Genomic DNA, 14,799 nt, shown 5'->3' on the forward strand with positions numbered 1-14,799 from the left:
TCCTTCTCATTTTGTCTAAGCCAACAAGGAATAAACAAGATGACCAGATGCCTTGAGCTGTTACTAAGGATGAATCCCAAGTTGCTATTACTAAGTTTTGTTTTTGTGCATGCTACCCAACAGCTGTTCTATCACTGAGAGGAAGAGCAGCAGCAGCAGGAGCTGTCTAGATGACACTTCTAGCAGTTACACTTTTAGTTTTGTCTTTTAAGAGGAAATTTTGCTGAGGCAGATTAATAGCAAGTTATGTGGTTTGTCTGCTACGGGCTAGATATGGCCCATAGAGTAGCAGTTAAAAAAAAAAAAAGAACACACAAAAAAACAAGTGATGAACCAACTTATTGTCAAAGTAACTAGGAGGCTAAAGGGACTGGTGCCATCAAAGTTGTGCTGCACCCTAGCACTTAAAGTTCAAGTCCTTTCTTTAGCAAAAATCCATAAACAGTTTTAGATCTGTTCTGTTTCAGGGAAATTTTATTTTGGAGATCATTGTCCTGCTAATGCCTGTAGTGAATATTTCAAATAAGATTTGACCTTTTTCTAAAAGGTAATAAATTATACATATTCTCTGCAAATGTACAAGAGCAGTGTCCAGGCATATTGCCACTCATTCACCTGGGGAATTATTATAAAAGAGTACAAATATTGATTAATCAATTATAATTGATTAATTCAACGGAAGATGAAAGAAAGCATAAGGCAGCCAAGTTTTATGAATAGTGGACTCTTCTGCTCATGGCGAAAGCCTTAATTGAAGTGAGCTACCAACAGAAGGTTCTCATAATGCTTTTGCTTTCTTAATTTTTTTTTTTTGTTTTGAAAAATTGGGACTACAGATGGTAGAACAATTAATGCAAATACATATTTGAATATATGAATGAGAGAGCCCAGAATGTATGAACATGTTAATATTCTGCTTTCCAAGATTGCATAAAACTCTTCACAAACTAATGGATTCCCAAACATAGAATTGCCCTCAATTCTCCTTTCTTCTCTAAGACAAAATTCATATTGACATCATATCTGGTAAATGGGGATACTCTTCACCTGGCCTGTATTCAGTTAATGAACATTTCACAGAAGAACTGCCCAAAGGAAGGTATCTTCATCTTAAAAACTTACAATGTGCTTGCAGTCCAGTATTATTTCTGTTACAGAGCCTGGCTTGATGGGCATATGTGTGGTATGTCAGAGACAGAACATTAACAATATATAACTGTGCAGAAGAATTTTTGAGGAAAATACTGATTAATACTCAAAAATATTGATCATACATCTAAATATTAATTAGATTATTTGATAGTGAAGAAATAAGGACTTTTTGATGAGTTTACAAGTGGATATCACACAAGGGAGCTAAACATTTTGAGTTGGATCGATAGCACTGGAAGCATTAAGATCACAGTTCCATGGGAGTATATGTACATGGTTTCCGCTCTGAAGAGCAAACACTGGGTGCTGGAGACATGAATTCTGCGATCTTCAAGATCCTGACTTACTGATTTGTAATTTTTTGTCTTCCTGTGATTTTCCTTCCTATACTTGGCTGACTTTTTTTGTCTTGTTTTTTTCCCCACTGTTCTAGTACTGTGTCTGCTTCATAGTACTTTGCTGAGCATTAATTAATTGATACTGGGGGTGGGGTCCTAAGTGGCAATGCTCATGCCATTGCAACCGTGTTAGGAATGAACCAGGCCAACCAGAAGAGCAACAAATTTGCCTCAGCTGCCTCCCATGACAGGAACCACAAGACCAGCCACCTCAAGGGTGTGTATATCTATGAGGGATCCTCTTGCATTCTCCCAGGGAAACCTGCATCTTCTCCGATGTGCCTGAATCAGTGCTGTGTGCATGGGGGAACAAAGATGAAGAATTAGAGATCTGTGTGTGCTCTCAGGGCTGTGATCTCATTGCAGTCATGGAGACATGGTTGAGACAGCTCGCACGACTGGAATGCTGTCATGGATGGGTATGTACTTCTTAAGAAAGACAGACCAGTGAGGTTGACTTGGTGAAGTTGTTCCTTATGTTAGAGATAGGACTGAACTGTACTGAGCTCTGCTTAGGGGTGAATTGTGAAGAGCGTATTTGTGAGCGCTGAGGGGAAGGTAAACATGATTGACACAGTTGTGGGTGTTTATTACAGGCTGACTAATCAGGAGGAAGAAGTTGATGAGGCCTACAGACAGCTGAAAGTACCCTTATGGACACAAGCACACGTTTTCATGGAGAACTTCAACTTGTAAATGATTTTAGTATGCACATTAGGATATGAAATGATAATACATCAGGCTTGCACGCTTTTTTTTTACATGGATATCATGATAAGCCTAGATTCATTAAGGTACTTGGTATCTAAATTTCACGCAGTAAAATAATTCTTAATCTGAGAGATTCCTAAAACCTCTGTTTAGGTGCTCTGCTGTGCACTCGCAGCTTGATAACTATCAGAGGTGTTTTTGACATTAAAGTTCTGCTTCTATGCTAGAGTTTCATGTGGCCACCATGGGATAAAGTGGAAGAGGAGGGCAACTACTTTTTGTCGTAAGGGTACTGTTTAGAGTATGTGCACACATGAAGAGAGCATCTGGCTTCTACTAAAGTGTTGCTGAGGAGCTCCTGTCTAATTTCCACTGAGGACAGAGGGCTCTCTGGAGCACAGCAAAGAGGACAAAGTAGCGGAGATGTTATAGCTGAGGTGCTTTGTGCAGACGGAAGCTTGAAGGGGCCTGAAAAAAAAGTGCATGAGAGGCTATGGAAATACTAAAGTTAGTGTAGTAACAGTGATGATGAGGCCCAGTGAGTGTTCCACAGCATCATCTGGACCAGCCAGCTGTGTGACGTAAGAGGTTTCAAGCCAGATCCAGAGGTAGGATACAGCCGTCCGGGTCTCAGGCTCCTGAGAGTGTCTGATGTCTCTCCTGAAGGCTGAGGGGCATCACCTGGGGAAAATGTGCTGTGCTCAGTGCTGAGCTGCCAGGTGAAGGAGACATAGAAGGACGTGCATCAGGCAGGAGACATTGTGAGATGCTGAAATAATACGTAAGTAAATAATATCTGTTTAAGCATAAGTGAAGGCCTTTTTACCCATGAGGATGGACAAATGCTGAACCAGGTTGCTCAGAGAGGTTGTGGAGTTAATTTACATGTTTTGGGATGAAAGAACTAAGAATACCTGCTCACTGTTTTTCACTACTTAGTCACAGAACACACTTTTCACATTAAATGTTTAGTATTTTGAACACTTTAATTACAGGGAAAATGTCATTTGATTGACTAGAAAGACAGATTTTGTTTGTCAGGAAATTAGAAAGGATGCCAACAGGCAGAGTTTGACTGATTACAGTAGGCTGTTTTAGGCTATTTTACTCTTAAATTTTTACATTCTTGTCACCTTTCTTCAGTTCTATAATCAGTAACAATAGATCTGGGGATGTTCAGTGATCCTTAAGCCAAGCAGTGTATTATCACTATACATGGATGTACGGCTGAACTCTTACACCTCAGTCTCCTGCTAACCCCACGAAACCAGGCAAGTAAGCAGGGTGGTTTTGTCTAGAGTCTTTTCTGGAAAGAAGTCCTGGCTTGTCTGCTCCTTCAAACCATGACCAGGGCTTATCAGGAGGAACAATGGTTAGCAAAAGCCCAGACTGTTCCAGCTGGGCTGACAGTTTTGCCAAGAGCAGAATAGCCTGGACAGTACCATACCAGTGCCTGAGCACATCCCATGGTCCTGGTGAGTTGTGCTTCATAGTTGGCTTTGATTCTGATTAGTCTAAACATGCAGAAGAACTTCCTCATTTAAGCTGGTACTAAACCAGGATAGGGGCAGTCTTGGTCTGAATAAGAGAGAAAACTGCACTATCTCCACTTTACATTGTAGGAAAGGATGTATCATGCTGGCTGATGCTGGTGAGCGAACCAATGATCCTTCGTTTTCCTGTTTCCCAGTGATAAAAGACCTAAAGGAACAGTATGGAGCTGCATGAGGGGAGGCTTTGGCTGGGTGTTAGGTAAAGGTTCTTCACCCTTCGCCAGTGGTCAGGCACTGGAACAGGCTCCCCAGGACAGTGGTCATAGCACCAAGCTGACAGATCAAAATACATTTGGACAACACTTTACTGAATTTTTGGGTGGTTTGAATTTTGGGTGGTCCTGTGTGGAGCCAGGAGTTGGAATTGGTGATCCATGTGGTTCCCTTACAGCTTGGGATATTCTGTGATTCTAAATCCACACCTGAAATCAAAGTTGCTTCAGACAGTAACTGTAGTTTGTTAATTTCACTTATCTAGTAACTGATTTTGTGAAATCACACTCTGTCATAAAGTCCAGTTGTTAGACATTTTGTCAGGAATGCATAACTACACTCCAAAAAAGAAAAAAAAAAAAGAAAAAAAATCTTTATAAAGAAAATCTTGCTACATGAATATAGTTTATATTGTGAATGTGTCTTTCAGAAAATCTGATTTCTTACTCAGCCTCTTCATACTTAAAGAAATTAAAGGATTTTTTGCTGTCCAATAAAATCTAAGTTGCTTTGATGGCAGCAGCCCAAGATTACCATGATTTTCTAAAAGATTCCTTTTTTGATATTTGCATGCTTCACCATTAAGAATGTAAGAAAAAAAAAAAATCCATTGCTGCTATTAATCAGAATATGTAAATAAATGTTATATATATAATCAAATTTCAAATAATTTGAACTTCAGTTTTGGCAATTCTTATTTGTAGAGAAAATTGTTCTTAAGAATAAAGAGCTGGTAACTGTTACTCTTGAAAAAGCTGTGTTAAGAAACTCTAGCAAAAGTCATGGATTTCATGACATCCATGTTCAATAGTTCAGTTTCTCTATAAATTTTATTAGAATTGCATCATTTTAATAAAGTATCATTCTAGCAGTGGGGATTACCAGATTGCCACAGCATTACACAGATCTGCAAACAGTGATATAAAAAAATTCTTCCTGGTTTCATTTTATAAGCATTTTTCAAACCCAAACTGCTTTCAGATTGTGCCACTTTACAAAATACTGGAATTAATTTTGCATATGATAGCAGATCTACTTTTTAATTTTGGAATTACCCATCTTTATCCTTTCAGAGCAACTACAGAGAGCACTAGTAAATTGAGCCTCATTTTGGCAGGGAAACAAGAGGATTCACGTAGAAGCAGGCTAAGCAAGCAGGTTTTGTAATTCTCATGGTGACATCAAGAGCCACGTGCCCGGGTTGGCTATTGCAGTCTGCTCTACCATTATGTTGTGTGGAAAGTTTTGGAAAGAGGGCCACTCGTCTTTCAGTTGGTTACAGTTTATTCAGAAAGTTAAAATACATGTGTCATGCTTCAGAAGATAACAGTATATCGTTTTCAGTGTCTCCCAGTGGCGTGCGCACGCATACGCTTTTCTCCTAAATTGAATTATAAGCTGTTCACTTATGAATGGATAGTTACATGACCTTTATTTTTTGCAAATACGTACCTGCCTATAACAAAAAAAAAGTACTAAAACAAGACATAGAGGATTCCCTGCTGGCCTAGGTAGGCTGCATTATGTCCTTCTGTACTTTCCCATGATATGTACTGAGGATGGATGCTGTGCATCTGTTGCTTTTCTGTGCCCACACATGATAAATTAATTCTGTAAAGTAAAATTGTATTTGTCTGCTTTCATTTTTAAATAGGATCTGATAACACCAGCTTGATATTTTTAAAAGGTTTGCGTAAGTGAAGAAATTCAATAAATTAAAGATGGAATTCATTCACCTAACTTTATCTGTCTACAAATGAAGTATCATTTAGTTGGAGTAGCTCTCTATCAGCAGGAAGAAAGCAATCTCTAGAGAATTATTCTGAGATATGTGGTATGGTTATCTCTGCCCATGGGCTGCAGAAGGACTCTTACAGGACTGGGTTAGCTGGTTTTGTTCAGAAAGGTGATTGTCATTTTGCAGTGGTTGGGAATGCTATGAATTGAACCATTCAAAAAATGCCTGAGGATGTAAATACTGTTGTGGTTTTCAGTAGTTTCACTTTTTGTTCCAGTGTTATACATACTTGGTAAGCTTGAAAAAGTCATTGAGAATTTTGTGTTTGTTCTCAGCGTTTTAAGTATATTTCTGAATAAACTGGAAATAAAACTTCAATTATTAAGTTATCTTTTTAGGATTTGTATCAATTCACAAAAGAGCTGTGTTTGTTGCTTTTTAATGTAAATAATTAATTAGGTTTTAGGAGGTCTACAACAAGCAAAGCAAACAGTATGATTAGTTATTAGTTTTTTGTATTATAATTCAAAAGTTGACATTTTGTTATTCTGTTAATTTTTCCCTTCAGGCATCCATATTCCATTCAGTTTAATAAAGTATTTTTATAACCATGTGTACGCTCCTATTTCCCAGTAAGCCTAGCATTTACTAAACCAAAGCACTACAGACCATTATGGTTACTTCTGTCCCAGCATCATGCAGATGTGATGTAATTCAGATTTTCAAAGTACTTGCAGCCATTTTGATGCGATAAAATATTTCTGAAATACAAAACCAGGTAAGTGTTGTTTGCAATGAGGCACATAACTATATAATTGATGAAATTAGTGAAGGCTAGCTTGAAATTCTATTTTTTGAATGCTTATGAGTAATTTTTATTGCAGTCAAGATCTGTTTTGTCATTAGTAGTACAAGAAGGGAAGTTGGGATCGGAACACTGACAGAGAAAAAACTATTAGTAGGAAGTAGAATCTGTCTTTCTGGCTTACCCATGCATCTCTGCAGCGTAAACATTTTTATGTCTCTAAGCAATTTATGCATATTTGAGAGGTGGAGCTGTTAGTTAATCTGAAGAGTAAGATTTTGAAAGCAGATGATAATTTCTTGTCTTTGACTGTGTTCTTTTAAACAGGAACAGATGTCTCAGGTGTTGGACGCGATGTTTGAAAAGCTGGTTGAAGGAGGGGAACATGTCATTGATCAAGGAGATGATGGTGACAACTTCTATGTCATTGATAGGTGAATGGCTGTGTCTTGTAGCACTGAGTATTATGGGAAAGTCCACTGAGAAAAATCTATTTCTCAATGTGCTTGCACTTGATTCTTACACATTTGTGTGGGAGAAAGAAAATAGAACACATGAGAACTGACACAGTTGTGTCTGAGACTTGGAGAGCAGTTTTTGGAAATCATTTACACGATTTATCAACATGTACTGTACAGATACAAAGTGATGGCTTAGCATCAGTGAGGATGGCTGTGTCATGTTCTGTAAGATACCATATTTTACTGCTTTCTGAAAACAAAAAAGTAATAGTTGAGCGAATAGACGGGGAGGAAATCCGCATGATGTTAGATAATTACATGATCTCTTCATTTCATAATCTTATGTTGCTTTTCATGCACATTCGTTGGATGTGGAATTCATCTAATTATTACCTTACAAATTACTATTTTGAAGTATTTTAGATGTTAAATTGTGTTATTTCATAACATAATATGCTACATTTGTACATAGTATAGTTAAAATAAAATTAATAAACATGTATACTACTAGTTCATTTTTAATTAAAACAATTTTGGCAATCAATAGATCACTGTAAATCCAGTCTGTTTTTACAGAGAATTACTGTCAAAACTGACAACCTTATCCTTCACTTTAGAGAGGAACTACTTTTGTTATTTATTGAATAATTATTGAAGTGATGGAGTTGTCCTCAGCAAGGGGGACAGGTTAATACAGTTTAAGCAAGTGGAATATGTATTTAAACTGCTTTATTTTTGGGACTCATGGTATAAAAATGGAGTGAGAGTGCTTAGCAAAGAACAGGACTAGATTCTACTCACTTTATTTATGTATTTTATTAACAGAGGGACATACGATATTTATGTAAAGTGTGATGGTGTTGGGAGGTGTGTTGGCACCTATGACAACCGAGGAAGTTTTGGTGAGCTGGCCTTAATGTACAACACACCCAGAGCAGCTACAATTATAGCTACCTCTCCTGGTGCCATCTGGGGTTTGGTAAGTGAAATACTGACGTTAATGTATTATTCATTTGTTTTAAATGTATGATATAAATGGCACTGATATGCTATAACAGTTTTTAAAAAGTAGAATTATTATTTTAGAAAATATTAACAATTCAGAGAACTCTTAGCACTTTTTTAGCAGGAACTGCAGGAAAAAAAATGGACACACAAGAAAGCACTGAGTTAAAAAAAAAAAAAAAAAGTTATTTTACTGTTCTTTATTGTTAATTTCCCAAATTGCAAAATGAATGCTGTTGATTTCAGAGAAGAATTCAAATATGAGCTTATTTATCAATGTTACATTATTTAGATCTTCCACAACAGCAATAGAATTTACCAAAACAGTAAAACTGGATTAGCCGTTCTTAAGACTTTCGTATCAATTTACTGGCTGATCCCAAGGTAGAGATAGCTGTTGTTCACATCCCTCAGTGCTCATCATGTAGTCAGCCTGTTTAAGCAAATCTGGCCGTAAGTAAACTCTGTATGTATGTTCTGCCGAAGGGCAGAGAAGCTTTTCACAATGTGAATGAGATTAAGATCAGGAGCTTAATTTTTAGGAGCTCATGATTGACCCCTAGAGGAATTTTGCTTTCTCTAACTGACTCTAGGTAGCTAGCATTATAGCTAAACTGAGTTACTTCAACTAGGTAATAGGAACATCTTCAGCTACTTCTAAAGAATGTTCTACCATGTATGTGTTTTCTGTTGCTAAACTCTCTTCTTCTCTTTGTGTTTACAGGACAGGGTAACATTCCGAAGAATCATTGTAAAAAACAATGCCAAAAAGAGAAGAATGTATGAAAATTTTATTGAGTCGTTGCCATTCCTTAAATCTTTAGAAGTAAGCTTTCTATTGCATTATTTTAATGGCTGCATCAGAGGTACTTGGTAAAATTCTTAAAATTTGGATTTAGCATACTACTTTAGAAAAATATCATAGTTTCTATCTTTTAAATTTGAAGGATAAAGAACCATTGTCAATACAGTATTTAAAATTTTGGTGGCTTTTTTTGTTTCTTTTACTTTCATTTTCTTGAGCTTAATTTTTCTTGATAATAGTAAAATTAAACGATTACTTAGGGAATTTCAAAATATCTTCATTTAACAGTTACATTTGTACATGTATGCTTTTCTGAAATAACTTTGGAAGAAGTGGATTTAAGACATCCAAAATGGAACCTCTGTCAACACTTCCACCTCTGAAGACTATACTATAACCTCAGAAATGCTATTCAGCAGCTCTTTCTTTCTTTAATGATTATCAAAACAGGAGACTAAAGATATGCTATCCGATGTAAAGATTCATGGAAAGAAGTATAAATGGGCTTTCTAAATATAATACGGTAATGTTAATCAGATGTTTTTCTTTTTTAAATGAAGGTATCTGAGCGTTTGAAAGTGGTTGATGTGATTGGCACCAAAGTATACAAGGATGGTGAACAAATCATTGCTCAGGTACACCTGTTTATTTTGTTTTAGTTTTTCTCTTCCAATAAGTAATGATTACCATAATATTTATAAATGATACTTGATTTTAAACTATATTCTGTTATCAAAACAAAAACAGTGAACCTGGAGGAGTGATACTGTTTCAGAAGCTAATTTTTTACTTACATAGTACTCTGAAAAAGTTCCCTTTCTGTTGGTGTGAATAAACAAGTCAACATTTTTAATATATTTAGCAATTCAAACTATATTATCAAATGATAGTTTAGACTAATGAGCACTGAAGACCTACCTGGCTTTTCTTGTATATGCTCTCAGGCATAGGGTTAAATTGTTAGGTAGTTTTGTGTGGAGCCAGGAGTCGGAAATCTGGATTCTTTTAGATCTCTCCCAGGTTGGGGTATTCTGTGGTTCTGTGATCTGGGAAGCTCTTTGGAATAGGCAACTGAGATTGTCTTGCCCAAAATTATTTACTGTATATCAGATACAGCCCTTGGAGGCTTTTGTATATGGGAAACTGTACGAGAAATCATTAAGAAAGAATGCAGAGGTGGAGAAAAAGGAGTAAGGATCCTATCATCTTCCATATTTGTTTTTTTCCTTGCTTTTTGTATAAGCTATGTCTTTTCATGAAAAATATTTGCTGTCAGTTCTCTATAGGTGTTCTGTTTTGTGCCTTAAAAGAGTATTTCACTTTAAAAGTGGTTTCTTTGGCAGTGATATCAAAAAGGGAAACTTCAAGGCACTGGCTGCCAATATTTTAATGTTACAAGAGCTGCTGCAAAAGTAATGCCTCATATTTTATTATGTTGGTGGTATGGCAGTAGGTGGTATGGCCTTCTCCTATCATTCTCTTACATTTTGTTGCCTTGAGACAGATGGCAACAGAGGGGCACTCTGACAAAATGGCATCTGATATGAAAGAGCATGTGTAGCACTCCTAATTTTGGCTGGATTGTCCAGCCCACACCCACTGTATATTCTGGATTTGGCACCTTCTGATTTCAATCTATTCAGGCCCATGAAAGATGACTGCACAGGCAGCATTTTCCTAGTGTTTTCCAACATCATCAGAGCAGCTATGAAACGATGGATCACCATTACTGGTGCAGATCTTTATGACCATATCATGCAGGTTCTTATACATCACTGGTAAAAATGCATAGCTAATGGTGAAAAATAGTGTTTTGTAGCTGAGAATTTGCTCCATCAAAATAGTTCTTATGATCTTTGTTGTGGTTTCCATGGAAATAAATAGAGGCGTTACTTTCACCCTGGTTATGTAGTGTGAAATTAAAATGGAATTCCACATTTCCTTTACCCACTTTGTTTTTTTCTTCTACAGGGTGACATGGCTGATTCTTTCTTCATTGTGGAGTCTGGGGAAGTAAGGATTATAATGACAAGGAAGGTAAAACATCCCTAAAACACATTTTTATTTAATCTTGATTTATTCTAAACATTACTATTATTGTTGTCAGTTTTGCTTATACAAGTGAGTTCAGCAAACATTGTTCTCAGTTTTTCTTTCTACTTGATGTTTTAGGGTAAACCAGATGTAGAGGTAGAAGAGAATGGAGCAGTTGAAATAGCTCGATGCTCAAGAGGACAGTATTTTGGAGAACTTGCTCTTGTAACTAACAAACCACGAGCTGCTTCTGCGTTTGCTCTTGGCACTGTCAAGTGTTTAGGTACTGCTCAATAATACTTTGTATCTAATATAACAATTATATAATCTGTCGGATTGTTTTAACTTTGAACTCTGTCTTTCTCCAGAATATAAGGTTTAATTACATTTACCCAAATGAGGCTTCTTGATCACATCACATTTTACTATGTATTTCTATTTATTTTAGCTACATGCAAAAATTATAATGATTAACTGGTATTGAAAACAAATTCATGACTTTTCTGTGATTATGTAGAAGTAAAATTGCTTCAAGACTGTGCAGATAATATTGCTGCAAACCTTTTGTAGCTATCAGAAAAATCTGTCCAACACTGCAGCTAGCTAAAGAATTTCTTTTCCCTCTTTTCCCATTATTCTGACTATTATCCATAAAATAACTTTGTGGTAAGTCTTCTGTCCCATTTTATCACCATGACTGAAGCTTTAACAAATTCTTTCACCAGCTGCTAATTTAATCATTCTATCACACTGTCGTTTGCTTATAGACAACCTCTTCTGACTCATTCCTTTTCATGGTCATAATGTTTAATTTCTACATACCCTCTAGTTATGGGAAAACAGAAAATATGGATTTGGCTTTCTTGAAGGATGGCTTGATTACCAAGCCAGTAAACAAAAAGTTTATTTCTAATTTATAAAGCTATTTTTTTTTAAATCCATATCTCTAAACTCACACAGATGAGCAGGCAGTAGGAGTAAAAACCGTAGAAAGATAAGAATGAGAAGCAGTGAGGAAGAAGACTGTCTTCATCCAGTACTGGTGATTCATCTCTGGCACTTCTGAATAGCAGAGATCTGAACATTTCTCAGGAGCCAGGGGGCTGCAGGATGAAGGTTGGAAGCTGACTGAAATGTGAAGTTTCCTCCCTGGCCTGTTGGCTAGAAATACAGTGGATAATGCCATGTGATCAGTGAAGGGAAACATTCTGGTTGGATAGAGAACACTGATGTGACGTGGATTGCTATTTCCAACTTCTTGTATGTTTGCTAGGAAGTAAATATCTATTCATTTCCACTGTGAGTGGAAACAGGTAAAAACAGCAAGAAAATAAGCCAAGCTAGACCCCAGATATAGCCAACAACATCAAGAATGGATGTGTTTTATTTGAAATTCCAAGGCTCTTAATACTGCATTCTGCAGAGGAATCCAGGCCCTTCCAGAGTTCTTGTGGAGCTCTTGAATCACATAAATCTTAATTTGAAGATATTTCATAAGTAAGAAGCCTAGCAAAGGCTAGTATTTATGAAGGTTCATGGCAGCAGTGTATTGGTGAATATTTTCTTAGCTAAGGTAAGTGGCTCTCTTCTGTGTAAACAGTGTATACCTCAGTAGAATCTTTCTAGTTACCGTTAAAAATTTTCCTTTGGAATGTCATAAACACTAAGATTGGTGCCTGCCTCTGATGAGTGCATTACATTCTTTCTCTTTCTCTTTCCTTTTATCTTAGTTATGGACGTGCAGGCATTTGAAAGGCTTTTGGGACCTTGTATGGAAATTCTGAAAAGAAACATTGCAAACTATGAAGAGCAGCTAGTTGCTCTGTTTGGAACAAACATGGACATTGCTGACACCAGTGCATGAACTAAACGTTGGAGCAACAGGATCAGTTATGAGAACATAGCACAGTAGTGGTTAGTCCACTGAGAAATTGTCTCTCTTCCTATAGATGCCAAGCATTTTCTGTGATTTTAGGAGCGCATTTTGGGGTGGTTCTTTAGTTTTTGGGTTTTTTTTTTTTTTTTGGACTTATTACAGTGGAAGTACTAGTAAACAAAATAGAAATTCAATGACTTGGGGACTTGGTTTTTTAAAGTGCTTAGCTGTAATGGTTCCACCTGAAATTAAGAAGACCTGTGTTACCACAGCACCTTTGAAAATCAAGTCCTTTAATACAACATTTCTTTAAAGAGTAGATTTCAAAAAACCCACATGCGATGAACTTGTTAAACCATCTTCTGTCCTTCCAAATGATTGCAGTTTTTCTGGGAAGACTGTTAGTTTGAATGTGATATGTTGAAAGTATTAGTGCACACAAAGTGTTTATATGTATTAATACAGAAGATATACAGTAGATATTACTTTCTGACTATTACGATTGTCATGATTTTATGTTGCATTTATCACAAGTGTAGTGAATCACAAGACTAATCGTAAGATAAAGCATGACAATGCATTTTGTGTAACGCTCATGAACCAAATCTGATTTTTAACGTTTTGTAGTTTGTCTGGAAGTCCTCTTCGTTTAATATGTCATGTTTCAGCACGACATTGTAATATCTTATGCAATTTAGAGGACTTGTATATTTTTGCAATAAACTGCATTTTTTATTAGTTATGTGTATTCTGTATAGTCTAGAGTGAGAACAGCTGACAAATTAACCTCCATGCTTTAGAAGCAAAGGCGTAGGTTGTTGTCATGTTCTGCCTAATCATACATAACCTATGTCGTTTTACTTCTCCCTGTTTTATATTTATGCATTTTGTCTTCTCTATGCTTGTTCTCTAGTTAGTTTTTTTTAGATCTCACCTTTTTTAATCTGTTAAATCTTTGACCTATTTCAATTCAAAGGATCTCTGTATATCTCTCTTCTTGCGGTCTAATCTTAGCTATCAAAGACCAGGTCCAATTAACAAAGTGACTGATATTGAGAGCCATGCTAAACTAAGCTTGTTTTTGAAAAAATCCTTATCAGCAAGTGCAAAAGTATATTGACTTTTAAAGATCAGTAGTTAAAAGCTTTCTACAATTTTGGAAATAATGCTGCTGTTAAAGCTAACATGTCCTGCTTTCAAAAAATGTAGGTCGTCGTAAAATACCTTTTTAGCTCTAATAGCATGGGATACCTTCTGAGACTGAGGAGAGGGACTATCATCTTAATTAGGAGCACAGGGCTCATTGCTTACAAAGGTCTGTGCCTGGAAATTTCAGGCATGGCCCAATCTGAACACTGCTTACCGACCAAGCTGTTGATGTACAGAGCAAGCTAGCGCACATAATGGCAACAGGCAGTGGTTCTGCCAAAACAGTACTACAAGAATTGTAGGAAGGCTGCTTGTGCCCTGTTTTGAATACCTGAATGATAACGTCTTTCCTCTTTAGATAATGACTTTTCTAATGCCATATATTTACGGATGTTGATGTAATTATTATCCTGTAGTTAGTGATACTTTCAGACAATTTATATAATCATACCTGCATATGAAATTATGATTATATAATACAATTATAATATATAATTTATGCCATATAGTATGGTATAAATTATAAGTCAAATTCTTAACAAACCCAATCTGAGCAAAATTTACAAGTGTCATTTTTTTTAATCTAGAAACCTGCTATGAATAATTGCACATATGAGAACTTGCCTTTATACTTTTGACTTATGGAAAAAAGAGAAGCTTGTTATACTAGAAGGAGATATCAGGTAACTAAAATCTACACTCCTGTCATTCTGTATGCTTAATCTCTGAAAGCTACCTAAATTTTGCACTAGCTTAATGTGATTAAGAGAAATGCTAGAAATTACTTGTATGGCAGTAAACTAGGATCAAGGCTGTAAATGCCAGTCACGATATTTTCAATATTGTTGGTTATATTTAAAGTTTCCTTACAATAAACAACACTTTTATATATATAAATA

General features: G+C 36.2%; 1 protein-coding gene across 2 annotated transcripts in view; it reads left to right on the forward strand.

The window, feature by feature from the left end:
• PRKAR2B (protein kinase cAMP-dependent type II regulatory subunit beta) overlaps nt 1-14,799 on the forward strand; it is an 83,404-nt gene extending 68,605 nt beyond the window's left edge. Inside the window, exons 5-11 of one of the 2 annotated variants that reach the window (XM_042816143.1) lie at nt 6,898-7,004; nt 7,857-8,010; nt 8,761-8,862; nt 9,402-9,476; nt 10,813-10,878; nt 11,014-11,158; nt 12,606-14,799. In XM_042816143.1, coding sequence (XP_042672077.1) covers nt 6,898-7,004; nt 7,857-8,010; nt 8,761-8,862; nt 9,402-9,476; nt 10,813-10,878; nt 11,014-11,158; nt 12,606-12,739 — 783 coding nt within the window. In that variant the 3' untranslated portion in view covers nt 12,740-14,799. The remainder of the gene's footprint in view (nt 1-6,897; nt 7,005-7,856; nt 8,011-8,760; nt 8,863-9,401; nt 9,477-10,812; nt 10,879-11,013; nt 11,159-12,605) is intronic. The other variant, XM_042816144.1, reaches the window with a different exon arrangement.

Source organism: Centrocercus urophasianus, unplaced genomic scaffold, assembly GCF_019232065.1.
Source record: "Centrocercus urophasianus isolate 14NV4802_14NV808 unplaced genomic scaffold, USGS_Curo_1.0 seq_15, whole genome shotgun sequence".
In the NCBI taxonomy this organism is placed as follows: domain Eukaryota; kingdom Metazoa; phylum Chordata; class Aves; order Galliformes; family Phasianidae; genus Centrocercus; species Centrocercus urophasianus.